Source organism: Misgurnus anguillicaudatus, chromosome 14 (genome assembly GCF_027580225.2).
Source record: "Misgurnus anguillicaudatus chromosome 14, ASM2758022v2, whole genome shotgun sequence".
In the NCBI taxonomy this organism is placed as follows: Eukaryota; Metazoa; Chordata; class Actinopteri; order Cypriniformes; family Cobitidae; genus Misgurnus; species Misgurnus anguillicaudatus.
The window spans coordinates 34,043,946-34,063,129 of record NC_073350.2 but is presented as its reverse complement, the minus strand read 5'-3'; the positions used below and the strand labels follow the sequence as shown (position 1 = coordinate 34,063,129).

General features: G+C 36.9%; 1 protein-coding gene across 4 annotated transcripts in view; it reads right to left on the bottom strand.

Annotated features, from left to right (window-relative positions):
* Window positions 1-654: 654 nt before the first annotated feature.
* The window catches only part of klhdc8a (kelch domain containing 8A), a 55,092-nt gene continuing 36,562 nt past the window's right edge, over window positions 655-19,184 (bottom strand). For 2 of the 4 annotated variants that reach the window (XM_055184688.2, XM_055184686.2), the window contains exons 2-6: window positions 11,711-12,167; window positions 11,036-11,200; window positions 8,106-8,324; window positions 2,796-2,897; window positions 655-2,707 (exon numbers count right to left, since the gene is read on the bottom strand). In XM_055184688.2, coding sequence (XP_055040663.1) covers window positions 2,505-2,707; window positions 2,796-2,897; window positions 8,106-8,324; window positions 11,036-11,200; window positions 11,711-12,086 — 1,065 coding nt within the window. In that variant the 5' untranslated portion in view covers window positions 12,087-12,167 and the 3' untranslated portion in view covers window positions 655-2,504. Of the gene's footprint in view, window positions 2,708-2,795; window positions 2,898-8,105; window positions 8,325-11,035; window positions 11,201-11,710; window positions 12,168-14,684; window positions 15,958-19,184 lie in introns of those variants that run through there. The other 2 variants (XM_055184687.2, XM_055184689.2) reach the window with 2 other exon arrangements.

Here is a 19,184-nt window from a genome sequence, read left to right as displayed (position 1 = left end):
CGCGACGCCCTCCCGTCTGTATCATACATCAACCGTCCGCTGCTCTCTCTCGTCACGTGGCTTGCTCAAGTTCAACCACTCAGATTGAGCAGCTCCGCTGTTCACGAGATTCAGACATGTAAATAATAATAATGGAAGTTAATATTTTAATCATAAATATGCATTTTTATTCGTATTCGCAGGTGCAAGAACTGGGCGATGTTTCATTCAAAGCTAACCTGACTGACATATTCTAACCTATCAATCTGTCAACAACAGAGACAGAGAAACACGCAAATGACTAAACTTCTGGTAGATTTTACAGTTAACCAACTTAACATTTCCATTCATGATGATATCAACAAGTTAAATAAAAACTTACCTGTCAACAAACCGCAGTTCTCCCGCCGATATGATATGAAAAATGGTGACTCGAGTGAGTCCCGCCTGGATGTTGATTCATGCGCACTTTGCGGTGCTAAGGCCAATATTTTGGGGTATATGTTACTTATTTTTTTAGTATTGCAGTTATTACTGTTAAAAATTGGATAGTGAAGGTAGAATATACCCATTATTTTTTATTTTACTTGCTAGCTTATATATTTAATTAAATTATAACTAATTTTCATGGGTTAAATTTAACACCCTCCAGAGTAATTTTTTACAGTGTGGTTCACATCAGACAATGCTTCTTCAGAAACTAGTGTGTGTTTTTTATTGGACAGGGCAGCTTTAATCAACACATCCAATCTCATCACATTGATTGGACCCCAGGTTGGCGGACTCCTGGCTCCAATTAGCTCTTGGAGAAGTCATTAGCCTAGGGTTTCACATACTTTTTCCACCCTGCACCACGAATGCCAACATGCTGTGCTCAACAAAAACATGAAAACGTATAATGTTTGTGCGGTATTAGTTTAAGTAGACTGTGTTTCTCTATTGTTGTGACCTAGATGAAGATCAGAACACATTCCACGACCAACCCATGAAGAAATCCAAGCAAGCCCAAAGGGTTCACATACTTTTTCTTTCAACTGTATATGGAAGGCATATTATGGAGCTGGCACTCGTTGGGAAGTACAGTTGAAGTCACTGAACAAATGTTTATGTAAAAAAAGTCACTAATGGGGTCTGAAAAAATGCTACATAGCAACACTGCGACAGTCTCTGCTACAGTATTTGAGCAGGTAAACCCCGCCCACTTATTAACATAGAATTTGCATACATGTTGACTTTGAAAATGAAAAATGGAAAACTGTGAGAGAACATTTACATTATTCATTAAGCAGACATAAAATGTCTGAGAGCATAAAATGAATACTTGAACTTTACATTTTAATTAGATTTTTGTCACTATTATTGCGTGAGCATTAATAAAAAGTCTTTTAAAAATGTATTTGCAGTGTCTTTTTTAAGTTTCCCTTTTAATTTTCATATTGGCATTCTTGATTTTATTGAAAATGAAATTTTTAAAACTGGCCTAATATGCCTTCCATACGTCAACACAGAAAGTCTAATTTTGATTCCATGGGGTCTTTAAGGACAATATATATATATATATATATATATATATATACAGTAACATTTGATATGCTACCATAAATTGCTAATAACATTGTAAACATTTTAGAAAAAGAATTGCATGAGTGTGCTACAGTTCAGATAATACTATCTAAACCTAGTTAAACATTTTCACCATACAAGCCACCAAACTCTGTTCATGTTCTAAATGATTATAAATCACAGGGAGGTGTGCACAATAAACACCCTAAATTTGCAATACTAAACAATAATGCTAAAAAACAGCCGGCGATTTATTAGCAAATACCCTAAACATCTCAACAGAGACGACTATAAGACACGACTGAACTCATTTCACCTCTTTCTGAAGTGTGTGTGTCTGGCTATATTTATGCATTATTTTCTTGGCTCGGTGAATGTTTGGGCTTGTTGGCTTTAGGAAGCGGATTGTCGTTGCTTTGCGCTCTGTAAAAATGGCACGAACCCTAAGCTTCAAATACATCTGTGTTGTTTCTAACATTGTGCTTATTATGTGCAATCATCATACGATAATGTAGCTTATTCATATAAACAGTCTAGCATCGGAAAACCTTGTTGTACAGAAGTTAGGCCCGAAACATACTCCATGCAAGAATGTGAATGTAAGTTATGCGAATTTGATTTCATGCGTAGCATTCCAAAATATATCAAAATTGAATTCAAGATGAAATTTACATTGCAATTATACAGCAAAGGACCTCATGACTTCAAAAGTGGGCGGGGGAGAAATTTTCCGATGTGAAGGCAACATTTTGGCACAAACATTTGACGGTAACTCTATTGTCCTCTCGAGGTTTGTTATCACCAAAGCAAAAACACACAACATATGAGACAGCTGGCTTACAATACCATAGCCAAACATTTGCATTTGTGTTTGCATACTTCGTGTTTCAGGCCTAAGTGTAACAATTACCCGATCTTCGATGGCAGCTTATGTCTCTCATCTAAATAGAAACAATCAGCGATTAAAGAATCTCCTCCTCTTTCACATAAAGAATCTCATGGGCGGAGCTAGGTACTTGATTGACACCTCCCACCACCAATAGGCGATCACGGATCACAATGCTGGACGCAGAGCAACGAGGCGTGGCCATGGGTGACAGCCTCTCCCATTTTCTCTTATCGGGGTGGAAAGCTTCAGCAGTGTCCAGCACTGACGGCTGATGCCCTGAAGAAGAGAACAGATGTTTGGATGACACCAACTGTGACAGAAACACAATACAGTCCAAAAATGTATTGTGGTACAGCTCACATACCCAGACCTCCTGCCACAATCATTCTGCCTCGAACTATTGCTGCGGCAAAGTCTGCTCGCTTAGTTTTCAAGGGTACGGTGTCCTCTGATTTCAGCCACAATCCTACAAAACAAAACGTATGTAAAACAATACAGTGAAGTGTCTTGCACTACAGCGCCACCAAAAGGTGGCATTTATTCATCTGCCACTGGTTAAAAAACTGATCCAATGCCATAGATGCTAACATCTCTTAAACAGAGCAATGTTTCGAAAGCACCAGAGCTATAGTTGATTTACCTATGGCTTACTTTTATTAGTCTTTGCACATTAAACTAGGATAAGATAATGTATTTTGACATTGAACATAATTACGCACTTGATCAAGTCAGATTTATACAAGAAGTGACATAAATTGAACAGGCTTACGTATGATTTCATGACAGCTTTTGCTAAGATGTGTTTAAAAATGTTTTGAGAGGAGTCACAAATAGGAAACTTTCCTGCAGATTAGAGTCGGCATACTTGTCGATTAAAGCTGACAGACTGTTTTCCATTTGCGGGATATAATATCTGTCTAATAACTAAGCCAATAGCTTGCCGTAATAGATGCACGGACCATTTCTTCAAAAGATTACCGAAGCCGAACACTTTAATTGCTTTGAAAAGGAAGTCGCTGCGGCTCAGATTTTGTGTTTCACAGATGTAGAACATTAATTTGGCATATTATTTACACTTCTCAGTCAACCTAATTTGCCCAAAAGCACAATCATTGGCAAAGATGCAGGAACAGCTGTTGAATACTGAAGGCTGCTAATGTGTTTACATTCTGAGCTGTACTGTTTTAAAACACTACATAATAAGGTTTTCCTAGTGTGCTCCCTACCCAGACAGCATTTGAGGGCATTGAGCCTCAGATGTGAAAATGCATTAAAGGTTGTAGATGAGAAAGAAATGTTGATTATAAATATACAACAATATCTACAAAACACAGCTTAATAAACAAATATATGAAGCAAAACCCTTTAAATGCAAGCTTTTTCGCCGTGCACTTAGAGGACTTTGCTGAATAAGATGTGGCGTAAACATACGTGACCCCGTCTGAATGCGCACGAGTTATTTTGAGCTACAGCTAAAATAATGTATAAATGTTGATTTTGGTAGAAATTGAGGTTTTCATAAAAATAAGTACATTAAGCCCTCTTCTAGCAATCCCAATGCTATAAATAGTCATTAAACATCTAAAATGAACTTTATTTGTACATTTTCTGAGAGCTGTACGTTTTCCTAAATGCTTAATCTAATACAAAGATGCGTCTCCATCCACATGCACGCCTGACATTTTGGTTTCGGTTTTAAAACATGCAGGAATTAAAAAATAGAGTGCAGGACTTGATGTTAAAAAAGTCTCATTCCCTACCAGGCTTTTTTAAAAAAGTGGCCGACCAGCATTTTCTGTGATTTTCACAAAAGTTTACAAAATGCCTTCCAGGAAAAATGATTCTATAAATTTATAAACATACATTGCAAAAAATGATTTTCAAGAAAAAAATTCTTTGTATTTTTGTCTTGTTTTCAGTAAAATATCTAAAAATTAAGATTAAATTAAGATGCTTTTTCTTGATGAGCAAAACGACCCAAAAAATCTGCCAATGGGGTAAGCGAATTTTTTTTGAATTTAGTGTTTTTTCTGCTTACCCCATTGGCAGGTTTTTTAGCTTGTTTTATGTACAGAATCACTTAAATTTGATATATTTGGTCTAAAAACTAGACTTATTTGTTTGGGTCGTTTTGCTCATCAAGAAAAAGCATCTTGATTTGATAATTTTTAGATATTTTTACTGAAAACAAGATTTTTTTCTTGAAAATAATTTTTTGCAGTGTACAAATATATCAGATGTAAGAACAGACACTCTGCTTTCAAACATAGCCTACAATAAAACAAACAATCAAACAAAATGGGAAAAAAACCTCTTAAATATGGGTATGTTTCTTGAAAAATACAACATTTTTAGGAAAAAGCTGAAATAATTGCATTTTTGTGAAGGTGTTTTGTTACACATCAGATTCAGAACGATGATCAAAGCATACACAGATTTTAAAATTAATTAAATTGTTTTTTATAAATTGGGTAAGATCTAGTGGATATTAGCAGAATTACAGATTACCATAAAAACTCATCAGAGAAGCGTCATTTGCAGGGAAACGTTTTCTCTTAATTGACGAGATAACTCATTAATGGCGGGGAAAGAGTTAAGATATATAAAGTTCGGGACCTGATTGATGTTTAAAGAGATGGTAAAAGCGATAAGACATGAAACCGATCTTCCTCGCGCTGACTGACAGATCTGAAGCATGTACACAGACAGATATATATACACATACACAGAATTACAGCTTTAAAAATATCTATTTTGACAAGAATTCACACAGATATAATTTGTTATGTCTTAAAGGGGCAATAAGTAGGATTTTCCCCCATCTAGTGGTGGAATTGTATTTTGCATTCAAACAAACAGTGCTCTCTAGCGCCTCGCCTTTCCAATTGTGTGTTGCAACTACGGTAGCCGTTATGTAATCACTGATCTCCTTGTCCATTTCAGCTGGTTCACGTGTTTTGTATGAAAACGCGTTGTGGAAACACATTGGTAGGCTAGTGCTTTTTGTCCCTCTCTCCTATTATGGTTTATCAATACGGCAGAACGATATGGAAGCCTCCTTGGACTTACCCGTTCAATGTTAGTAAAGAGAAGAAATTCTAAGCTTATAAAGAAAAGACAGATCAGTCATTTGACACCAACGAGGATATATTTATGAATAAAGACATTGATTTTGATTAATAAAACACTTAAAACCCTACTTACAGTCCCTTTAAATGAATGTTTGGTTAACTGTTGGGGAAAATATCTGATGTGTAACATTATATTAAATCCTTGCATTACAGTATATCTTAAAGCTGTCTATACAATAAAATAAATAAAAAAATTCAACTTATATTTTTCTTATAGATATTGATTTTGACTTTTTGTGCTAAATCTATTAGTTTTACCAGTGATTTTAAGGTATGAATGCAGTGATTTTGCTCGTAAACTGCAAAAATCTTTAACTTGATTTTTCTCAAAACTGACTTTGCTGACTCAATGAACTTCAAACAGGTGTAATTCCGTTATTTCTCATTTTCTTAGCAGATTCCAACAAATCATACAGCGTTTTAAAAAAATTTAATAGAAAATGTCAAAATATAAATAACTAATTTTTGAAAATTTGTTCATTCTGACTCATTTTGCCAGCACGCGTCACATACTGTATATTTTGTGCCATGGGATTTCAGTCAATGTCATTGTCTCATTTTTGACAGAGGTGGTGCTTAGTGGCTTTTGCATCTGAACTCTTCATATATTTCACACAGTTTTTGTGTTTAATATGCATTATTAAGGTATATTGCATTATAATGTCAGACAGTGTAACTGAGTCTCTCATCTATTGCACAAGAAGATCACTATTTGGGTGTCATGCAGAGTTGGTGTCGGTGTAGATCAGTTACTGATGAGGTTCTGTTTAAGTTGGGATGTAGCCACAGGGCAGCTCATTGAGTTCTCAGGCTTTCCCAAAACTAAATCATTTATTGATGTTTGACTGTGAATCTGGCGATTTGAATCAGGATGGAAACAGGAGTAATGAAGGGTCTGTCAGCTAAGGACAGGATATTGATTTCAGTCCATGGTGTTCAATGCTCTGTCATTGACCAAAAAACTCTTCTGTAGATTTCAGTAATGATGCTGTCAAAACAACTACAGTAGTACTGTTGTTTTACTTTAAAAATTTGCACAAAAAAAGACTTTTTTAAGATGTCAAATAAATATTTTGTGTCCCCAGAGTACATATGTGAAGTTTGTACACTTTGTAGGTGTGAGCAAAAATGTGCTGTTTATGGGTGTGTCCTATAAAATGCAAATGAGCTGATCTCTGCATTAAATGGCAGTGCTGTGCTTGGATAGTGCAGATTAAGGCGCAGTATTATCCCCTTCTGACATCACAAGGGGAGCCAACTTTCAATGAGCTATTTTTTCACATGCTTGCAGAGAATGATTTACCAAAACTAAACTACTGGGTTGATCTTTTTCACATTTTCTAGGTTGATAAAAGCACTGTGACCCAATTATAGCACTTATACATGGAAAAAGTCTGATTTTCATGATATGTCACCTTTAATCTGTTTGTAAAAATTGAAAATGTATTACTTTATGTTTACATAGCTAAATAAAATGAAAATAATGTTTAACTTGAATGTACATTGTTAAAAATAAAGATGCTTCACGCTGCCATAGATTAGAAGAACATAGTTTCATAAAGATTTTAACAGTGTAAGTCACTTTAGATACAAGCATCTGCCTAATGCATGAAAATATTTTTTTTTTGCATTCAGAAAGAACAACACAATAAAAGTGTATTATTTATAGTCTGCATAACATTTTAAGGTAGAAATACAGTGCTTGGGTTTACCCCTGAATAATTAGCAAGTATATCATGTCAAAATAAGTCCTTGAATAAAAAGCACATCCATCTTGCGTTCGAAATGGGATTTTCCCAGGATATATCTATACCCCGCAACAGCCTGTTTTAAGACAAAAGAACAGATGGGCTTATCTATCTATCAGGATGAGATATGGATAAGGGATGACAATACGCTTCTGAATAGCATCATTTAACGCCCCCACCCTCATCTCCAGATCTTATCGCCTAGTTATATTAGATTGGGAGACTTGTACACTAGGGCTTTTATTGCCAGTGGCGGATTCGGGCAGAAGGAAATTAGATAGCGGGGCTTAATCCCTCACGAATGCACCTGTTGACAGACACATGCCCTAGTAATGGAATAATTATAAAAGGAGAAATGATTCATACACTACTGTACTATGTTCATTTATTTGAAGATGACCTCCTCTCTGCCCACGGACGGAGGAGAGAAACTTTTGTATCGCCCTTGGGGCTGAAAAAGTCTGTGCAATTTTCCCATCTGCTGAATCTGATTAGAAATGATCAGATTTGAGCGGAAACGATGGAGGGGAAGAAAAAGCGAGAAATCCTGGAGAGAAATCAATAACTCATTTCAGCAGGTTCTACATTTTGTCAGACCTTGTATCTTTCTCCCCCATTTTTCGGAGTTAATCCGAAAAAAATCAAATAAAAGAGAACGGTTATCAGTGATTACTAATATATTTTTTTGTGTTGAAACATACTTTTTTTGCAGATAGCAAACAGCTGAAACTTTTTTAAAACTAAATGAAAGAATGTGATTTTATGACGCGCTAACGATACGTCGTGCAATCGTACCTTGGTTGGTGTCAAAGATGTTAACGTTCTTGGTAAACTTTGAACTTTGGTGTATTCCTCCCTGTCTGAGTCCTCCTAACCAGCAGAGACGCCCTGCGCTGTCCCATAACACCCCAGAATAAGATCTCTTGCAGGGCAGGCTGGGTAGAGTAGACCAGCTACGGGTTTCAATGTCAAAGACTTCAAAAGCCTTCACCAAACGCTTGCACTGACGTCCACCTGAAGATACAGACCCATGAGAAAGAAAAATCACAGATGAGATCTCTTTAATGTTTCTCCAGGACATTAATGAGATTAAAATCATATTTATCTTGTCCAGAAATCTCACAAATGTCTTCATTAAAGTTTCAGAAGAGATCTTAAAGGCGGGGTGCACGATCTCTGAAAGCCCAAGACCCGCCCCACACATACCCAACGATGTTGGTTAGTAGACACGCCCCTTACTGCTGATTGGCTACAAGTGTGTTTTAATTCTCAACCCGACTCTCTTTTTAAAAGCGTTTCTCAAAAATTGTGCACCCCGCCTTTAACAATGCCAGAAACTGAGCTCAGAATATTACTGAAAATTTTAATATGAACACAAACATGTCTTATTTACCCGAATGCACATTATTTCAGGTTATCTACAGTAATTTTACAGCTCTATACTGAGGACGTCCGATGCGAAGCTCATCACAACATTTATTTAGCCGTCATGTTTGTTGTTCATCATTTCAAAATATGTGTTCGGTGCGTCATGTAAACATATATGCATCACGTGTCTTGTCAAAATAAGTGCCTGCTGCGGACGTGTCTAAAGGGTTTATGATCAAAGAGATGCTTATGTTTGCCAGATACTCGCTTAATCTCATGCGTAATCAGAGTTTACTGTTAAGCGAGTCCCTTAGGAAATTTACCATGGTTTTACTACAGTTAAAAAAAAAACATGGTTACTGTAGTAAAACCATGGTTACCACAAAATAACCATGGTTTTGACAACATTGCAGTGGCGGCTCGTGACTGCTCATCCGAGGGACACAAATTCTAAATAAGTTTTCGGAGTGTCATGTGTGTGGTTCCTTTTTTCAAAAGATGTGTTCTGCGCGTCGAGAAATCCTGTGTGCATCACGTGCTGCACACGTGTCAAAACCGTTTATGATAAAAGAGACGCTCACATTCACAAAATACACGCAAGACACACCCTTAACAGTAAACTTTGATTACGCATGAGATTATGCGAGCGTCTCTTTTATCATAAACCCTTTAGATGCATCTGCAGCAGACACTTCTTTTGACAAAACACGTGATACACACAGGATCTCTCAATGAGCAGAACACATATTTTGAAAAAAGGAACCTCACACATGACAAGCTACATACATGTTGTGACGAACTTCGCATCGTGCGCCCTCAAAAAAAGAAGTCACCGGCCACTACTGCAACCATGGTTTTGCTAATAGTAATCAATACACTTAAAACATTTTTTACAACACTTTTACCACAAAAAAAAAACATGGTTAATTTTCGTAAAAGGTGTCTTGCGCGTATTTTGTGAACATGTGGAACGTGAGCGTCTCTTTTATCAAAAACCATTTCGAAGCGTGTGCAGCAGGCACTTTTGACGAGACGCATGATGCACATGGTTCACATGAAGCAACAAACACATATTTTGACATGACAAGCAACGCACATGACACTCCGAACACATACTTTGAATTCGCGCCCCTCGGAAGAGAAGTCACCAGCTGCCCCTGCTCCATACTCTTAATGTATTTGAACAGACTGCAAAAAAATATTTTCAAGAATTTTTTTTTAGTATTTTTGTCTTGTTTCAGTTAAAAATATCTAAAAATTCTTAAATTAAGATGCTTTTTCTTGATGAGCAAAATGATTGAAGTGATTTTGTGCAAAAAATCTGCCAATGGGGTAAGCAATTTTTTCTTGATTTTTTCTTGAAATTTAGTGTTTAAGAAAAATGTTCAAGATTTATTTGCTTACCCCATTGGCAGATTTTTTGCTTGTTTTATGCACAAAATCACTTAAATTTGATATTTTTTGGTCTAAAAACAAGACTTATTTTGTTTTGCTCATCAAGAAAAAGCATCTTCATTTAAGAATTTTTTAGAAATTTTTACTGAAAACAAGACAAAAATACTAAGATAATTTTTTCTTGAAAATCACTTTTTGCAGTAAGCTGCACTGCAAAAAAAGACTTTCTTACTTAGTATTTTTGTCTTGTTTTCAGTAAAAAATCTAAAAATTCTTAAATAAAGATGTATTTTCTTGATAAGCAAACTGACCTAGGAAAATAAGTCTAGTTTTTAGAAAAAAAATATAAACTTTAAGTAAATAAGTGCCTAAAACAAGAAAAAAAACTGCCAATGGAATAAGAAAACTTTTCCTAAAATAAGTTAAAATTTTTCATAAACACTTAATTCAAGAAAAAAAATTCTTATTCCATTGGAAGATTTTTTTTTTGCTTGTTTTAAGCACAAATTTGCCAAAATTGTATATATATTTTGTCTTAAAACTAGACTTATTTTAGGTCATTTTGCTCATGAAGAAAATACATCTTAATGTAAGAATTTTTAGATATTTTTACTGAAACAAGACAAAAATACTATGTAAGAAAGTCATTTTTTGCAGTGTGATACTTACATGAAACCCAAATGAGAACTCAATATAATAACATGAACATGAAGCCGCCTTCAAACAAACAAATCAATCAATACACAATAATGTTGTGCTATTTTGTAAATAAAAAATATTTAAGGGCATCTCCAAAGTTTTGTTCAGACTTAGCTAACCAACTTCTGGGGACCGTTTTCACAAGATCCTCCCAAAAATATATCTCTACAGTTGGTAAACCCACATGCAGTGTATTTTCAAAGTAAAATCCTCTATTATGCACAAGGACAGATTACAGATACACAAGGATGCTGTCAGCAAACCTGCCACGTAAATCTTGGAGCCCAGTAGGCAGACGCTGGTGTCGTATCGAGGGGTGGGCATGGGCGGCAACAGTGCCCAAACGTCCTTGCGAAGGTCGTACTGTTGGAGAACACTTCTGGGCAGGAGGTCGGCTCCCATTCCCCCAACAGTAAGAGCTCTGCCATCTGAAATGAATAAAATGAAAGGTTTTACTCTTTCTTTCACCTTAAATGTCAAACACACTGTAAATAAATAACACCTTTAAATATCCTTCCGACAGGCTAAAAGCAAATTGACCGCTAGGAGGAAAGGTGCTAAAGAGATGATTGCATTATTTAACATAACACTGATATATTTTTCAAATATGAATTTCACATTTTTGCATTGCAGCTTTACAGTATATGTAAGAATAAATGGTCCTTAGCTCTAACTGTGGCAAAAACCTTTCACAAAGTACACAAAAAGAGTTCATATTTGTACCTCAAAGGTACCAAATGTTTACCAAAATGGTACAGCCCCAGGGACCAAAAGTACAACTTTAATTCACCACAAGTCAACACATCTGACAAATGCATAAATGCAATTCCCACCCAAAACGTCCTTTTGATGAATATTCTGGAAATGTCAAATTAAAAAAGTGTAATGGGAACACCTTAAGCCCCAAGTGCAATTACCATTCTTCTGTTTTTATCTACCTTTAACAGTGATCGCAAGTCCCATAGATGCTTCTCTAAGCGAACACCTCTTCCTCCATTTGCCTTCATCTGTGTTGTACACCTCCACTGCCTTTAGGGGGCGCTGGTCCTTTCCCATTCCACCGACCACCAAAAGCTGTCTGCCTAAGACAGCCACTGCAGCCCCTGCTCTCGGCGTTGGCATCGAAGGAAGACTTATCCATCGGTCTACCTCCGGAGAGTAGCGCTCAAGAGCGCTGGTGGGTCGACCCGAAGCATCGCAACCCCCTACCATAAAGAGCTGCCCACCGACATCAGCCAACGAGTGATACACGCGGGCACTGGAAAGAGAAGCCAGGCTCTGCCAGTGAAACTCATGGGCCGAGGGCACCGTCATCGCCCCTGACCGACCGGCACGGTTTCTCGATAAGACCGTCCTCTTGATAAGTCGTCAATAGAGAGTTTTTGGAGTTGTGCCCTGTAAGACATCAGAGTAATTTGCTTACATGGCCGACTTTCTAAATACAGCCTGCATCCACAATAGCATTAATGTTTAGTATTCACAGCGCTCCTGTATCCACCGAGCCAATTCATACAGCAATCACTACAATGTGTACAGCGATAACAACATTTGCACGTTGCATAATGAATGCTGAAGTAAAAATAGTCTCTATATTCTCATGCTGTCATCACTGTTCCCCAGACTGACGAAGATGCGATGCTTGAGAAAGTGTATGAGTGGATCAGTGTATTGAAGCCATGCTTTAAAATGTAAAAACACAGCCAAGCATGTTATTGTAGATAAAGAAACCATTAGTCTAACTCTTTTGTATTACAATTAGTTTAGGGACTTTTAATCTAGTCTGTCGCCTACTGGTATTTGTATATATTATAAAGTTCTGAGCTTGGACAATAGTTTTTATAAGAGATGCAATGATACAATATTTTTGTGTTGATACCGATATTTGATTACTTAAAATGACATATAGGCATAGATTGTGGAATGGCGTGAAGAAATAAAGGCAGAAGAAGAAGAAAATGACATCTATCGATACCAACACATACCGATAGTCATGAAAATCAGACTTTTTTCATTTTTAAGTGCTATAATTGGGTCCCAAGAGAGAGACAATAATTGAGTTTCAATTCCAACAAACCACCATTATGGTGATCAATGTTTGCATTATCATCAGCTCATTTGCATGTTAAAGGACACGGCAAATTTTTGCACACACCTACAAAGTGGCAATTTTAACATGTTATAATAAATTATCTATGGGGTATTTTCAGCAAAAACTTTACATACGTACTCTGGGGGACCCAAAAGATTTATTTGACATCTTGAAAAAGTCTGTCCCTTAAATTCTGAGGATTTAATCTGCCCTGATCATCGACAGTTTTTAAGCAATCAGCTGATAGTGGGAAAAACATGATGGTAAATCATGTGGTGTGGGTTCAGATTGTAAAGGTTCTTTATGAAACCATACAGCTAAAAATGACATTGTGTAGCAAGTGTGCATTAATATTCAAATATTCACACCTCAGCATCAAACACAGAGAAAAGCACATTTTGTCCTATTTATGGCTTAAGTTTTTCAAAACCCTTTTTTAAATTCTATTTTCATCAAAGTGGAGGCAGAGATGTGGAAGGAAGCCCAGAATAGCATCATCATCACGCAACCACTTTCACACAACTGTTCCTCTCTCGGTTGTGTACACAGTGAGTTTAAAGTGGGCTGTTGTACCACGGCTCAGCATCCATCAGTAACCAGGCAACCATGATCCTCACCTTCCTCCATCTCTCTCACTTTCAGTTTTTTCTTGGGGAAGCAATCCCCTTGCTTCCCTTAAACAGGTCACCTTCACTTACAACCACGTTTCCAGACTGCTTTCACAAAGAGAGAACATAACAAACGATTTATTCATCCCTGTTGTAATAAAGAGAGGTGTAGGAAGTCATTTTTACCAACTGCTGTTAGATTGTATAACCAGTGTTATACAAGATGATAGATTATATGGATGTTTTAAATTTTAATGCTTTGCGAAATTGATCCTGGACAAATAATTGTTGTTGTGCTGTGATACAGTGGCGGCTGGTGACCTCTCTTGCGAGGGGCACAAATTTACAATATGTGTTCGGGGTGTCTTGCTTGTTGCTCATCATGTCAAAATATGTGTTCGGCATGTCATGCGAACCTATGTGCATCATGCGTCATGTCAAAATAAGCGCCTGCTGCAGACGCTTCGAAGGGGTTCATAATAAAAGAGATGCTGACGTTTACTCGCAAGATATTAACATAACATTAAACTCTGATTACACATAAGATTAGCAAATGTGACAAATGTGAGTGTTTCTTTTATCATAAACCCCTCCGAAGCCTCCGCAGCAGAACACACACTTCACATGACGAGCCCCCACATGACGTTTTGAAGAGCTTCGGATTGTGCGCCCTCGAAAAAGATGTCATCGGCTGCCATTGGTTGTGACTTGTATTTTTTGATGTATTATTTATGATTTATTTATTATTACTTTTATACTACTTGGTTTATTTCCATCTGTGATCAATAAAGTTTTTCAAATTTAATCAAATAGTGCATTATCTTAATAGCAGCTACATCATTCAAATACTGTAAATGCTACATGTGTAATGTAAACATTAGCTAATGGTATTAAACTTGAACAGACACATTTACACCAAGGATGCACTGATATGTGGGACTATAATCGGTATCGGCAGATAAAAGCATTTTTCCCACTATCGAAAATCAGCTGATTTTTAAAAACAGATGATGATCAGGGCAGATGATATCCTGCCGATCAAAATTGCTTGGGCAGATTTCAGAACATAATACTTTGAAACAAGAAGTAAAAAGCAAAACTATCGGCCCTATCAATATCGGTAGTAAACAAATATTAGTATCGGCACAGATATTTTGTGTCTGTGTATCCTTAATTTATACAAAAAATGTAAAAACATACTTTGCATGTACATACATATTTTGCAGCAATGTTTTCATTATTTTCAGCATTGCAGTTGTTTGATTGTTGATAAAAGCACAATTAGGACATCTGCTGTGTTACCATCACACTACTGAGAAATGCATTAAAGTTAGTAACTTCACTACATCCAGTTAGTTATTTCTCTATACCGGTCACCAGATAGTACTAAAGTGCCTTATTACGAGCGAGCTCCCAGGACTTGTCTAAATTTATGAGACCTTCATTCAAAAACGTTCCCTCTCCAAACCATTCCAACAGCATTTATGGCCGTTCAGGTGGATGGCTCAACCCTGATGGCCTTCGTTGAAAAGTTGATCACCGCACAGAGGCTTCTGGCCTCTTTCCTCTCATCCGAGGCCATCAGATATACCGCAGTAAGGATTAAAGCAGGTTATTACGGGTTGAGAGCTGCGGTGATTGAACGGAGAGCGCGTTAACTACACCGGGACTCCTAAAAGTGAGGAGCACTTCATCAAGTCCAATCACGGTGTAAATGAGGTGATCTCTTCGGCTCTCAATGTTTCGTGCTCTCATGCAGGTTCCAGATATCTCCATCTCGCTCAGGAGATTGATAGGCTTTCCCATTTTCTTTCAACATATTGCCATCTTAGGTTACGAATTCTGGAGGCATCGAGGGGTCTTAGCCCTCAATTACAGCTTGCTGAAGGTGAGCTGATCTTCTAACTCACTGACCCTCTGTGCCGAGATACGAAACAATTAACGTGTTAAAAAGTTGCTTCTCCGGAGGTCATTCTTTAACTCATCTAACTCCAAATCTGTAATATGATCTATCTTGAAACTGGAGATGTGGATTCATTTCCAATTAAACGTTCCACTGTGCAGTCACCTGAAAGAAACGTGGCTCTTTGAAGAGCGTTTGTAGTGCAGATTATCAGTTCAGATATAAATACAAGTTTCACGTAACCGTTACAAAGAGCCGGGAAGCCGAGCCAGGCGAGCCGTAACTCGGCGAGATTCTCTCAGATGTAAATTGACTGTCAAAGACGCACCGAGATGAGAAGATTTTCCCTCTGAGATTTTTCCTCTTCCTTTCTTTCTCTGCTTTTGTATTCCAATCCCAATCTTTCACCTGGGGTTTTTACAATCTCCACCATCATTTACAGGCCAAGCTGTCGTACATTTCATCCACAAAGAAGCAGGAACTTAAAAGAAACCTCAACGAAAGACTGTTTTTTTCCTCTCAACTCACTAGGCAGAGGTGTGTTGCCATAGAAACAATGAGACGGTCTCAGGATGTGGGGACCGACTGGGTTTTGTTGCGCTTTTAATGATGCATTAGCAAACAAACAGAAATCACAACGTTCGCTTTGACCCGAGCCAGCGTTCTCTTGTTAGTCGTTCTCTCGGCGTGCCTCGCAAATCGCATTAATTGCATTGTGTAATGATTTGAGCGGCCACTTCTTCTTCTTTTGCTTAATTAACAGCACAAACAGCTTGAGCACCCTCCGAAGTCATTTACAATCAGCGTGCATCCTTCGCAAACTTTTAATTAGTTAGTCTCCGTTCCCCAATTCATAACTTCGACTTAACCCTGGGCCTAATTTCATCCTGACCCGAGCTATTAGCCGTATGAGTATGAACCGATAGACTTTACACAAATAATCCATTTAAGTTCACGCTGTCGTTCTCTCCTCTGGTGAATCCATAAGACCCAGCAGGTCGCCGTTTATCGACTTCTATTTAATTAGCTTCTCAGAATTCAAACAGCGCTGAATCTCACGTCTACAAAAGTATGCTTTTTAATCAGAACAAAATGGTCCTGGGAGGGTTCATCAACCGAGCTTTGTTATACAGTAGTTCTCCACAGAGTCTTTATACCAATTTCTATTTATTTTGGGGCGAAATGACAGGACTGCTTTATTTAAACAGCATGTAGGAAAATGAAAATCTAGTCGAAAATGTTGTTGCTCTTTTATAGCTTAAGAGAGTTCTCACTTGTTTCATTTAAAGTCAAAATTAACTGAAGTATTTTCCCCGTCTTGACATATATCCGAGTGAAAAGGCTTTTGAAAAAAATATTTATTTACATCTTTTAGATTATCATTATCAAAAATTATCATTACCGCAACATGATATTACATTAAATAAACTCATGTTTCGGTAATGAGAACTAAAAAGTTGTCTAGGGAATTATGACAGACAAAATGTCAACTTTTATCTGGAAAGAAAAAATAAGAACTGCTTACCTGGTAGCCATCTTGAGTGTCACAGTCAATTATGTCCCTTCCAACATTTTTTTTTTTGAAAATGTTAGTTCCTTGAGGGCTTAAATAATGATTACAAATTGTTGCGGAGGATGAGAAAATTGGTATTTGACACATTTATATTCATTATTATTGTCTCTACATTTACCAATGATCACCAAATAGCACATGTTTCTTTACTGTAAATGTTTATAGTATAACATGCACTGACGCTTTTTTATTTTTTATTTTTTTAATTATAAATATTTCCATGTCAAAGAACCCAAATCTAGTCATGGACACGTTGTGGTAATGAAAATGTTCAACTTAAATGTGGAAAAAACAACAAAATTGATTTGTATGATGTCATTTGAAATCTTGTGCAAAATAGTACATGAAGAGATGTTTGTAACTGTATGCTTCTTATTTTGATAGCATTTACTTTTTTATCAAAATGTTTCATGACACCTCATAAGTCTAATTTCGCGAGAATCACCCAGATAAGTCATTGTAAAAATTACGACATAATCTAATTTTATTTTTAAAGTTTTTCATTTCAACTTTACCTTTTTTACCACCACTGCAGAGAAAACATTTCCCTACCAATGACGAGTTTTTATGTTAATTTGTAATTCCGCTATTATTAACTAGATGGCACTCTTTACCAATTTATAAAAAAATGATGCAAAAACAAATGTTTCAACTTTTAAAAGTCTGTGTATGGTTTGATCATTGCTCTGAATCTGATCTCTAACAAAATTCCTTCACAAAAATGCAACTATTTCAGCTTTTTGCTCAACATTTTTTATTTTTTAAGACACCTTCCCATATTTAAGAGGTTATAAAAAGAGAACAAATGAAGATAGGATGAAACACTTTTTTACTGTTTATTAGTTTTTTTAAAAGCAGAGGGTTTGTTATTTCATTTGATATATTTGTATATTTACTTATTTATAGAAGAACATTTTCCTTGAAGGCATTTTGTGAAACTTTTGTGAAAATCACAAAAAGCTGGCGGGCAACTTTTTTTTTTTTTTTAAAAAGGCTTTTGGGGAATAAGTTAACCTCCTAAGACCTGGATGTCTACATACTTGGATATCAAATTGTTTTGTTGTTTGCACTATATCACTTCATTCTGTGTAACTGGAACCTGTTGTGCACAAATGTGGACAATTACACTGCTTCATGTTCAAAGAAAAATATTTGGTTATTATATTTATTGGATCTTAACCCCAAAATAGCTGGAAGAAATCTGAAAAAAAGACAAACCAAAGCTTGGATCTTAGGAGGCTTAAAAATTGTTCCTAAATTCCTTAAGAGATGTAAAAATAACAAATGACACAATTAGTAAAATGCATACACACACATACACACGCACACACACACACACACACACACACACACACACACCCACACGCACGCACGCACGCACGCACGCACGCACGCACGCACGCACGCACGCACGCACGCACGCACGCACGCACGCACACACACACACACACACACACACACACACACACACACACACACACACACACACTCTGGTTTCCATGTGTTTTGGGGACATTCCATAGACGTAATGCATTTTATACTGCACAAACTGTATATTTTATTCCCCTAACCTACCCCATTCCCTAACCCCAACCATCACAGAAACCTTTCTGCTACTTCACATTTTCAAGAAACATCATTCTGTTTGATTTATAAGCTTGTTTCCTCATGGGGACATCAAAATGTCCCCACAAGGTCACAAAAACACTGGTATTCCTATCTTTGTGGGGACAATTGATCCCCACAACGTGATAATTACCAGGTACACACACACGCACGCACACACACGCACACACACACACACACACACACACACACACACACACACACACACACACACACACACACACACACACACACACACACATACCTACTTATCTACCAAGTGGGGACGTATGACTGAACACCCTACCTTTGGGTACACCCCTTTCTGAAGGGTCTAGAGACAAAATAAAGATATCCCTGCACTACTGGAAATGCCCTCATTACAGATATCAGTTGATATTTTCAATAAAAGCCTTCTTTCCAGACCTGACATTTTGCCTTCACTTTGGGGACAGTATTTTTTATGTCCAATTTGAGGACAAACACAAACTCTGATCTAGTCGACTTTTGAGGACAATGGTGATACACAAACTCTGATTATGTTAACCTTTGAGGACTTTAAGATTATGCTGTATATGACTCACTCTAATAAGCAACATTACAATTCAAAGTTCAAATACTGACTTGAAAACAG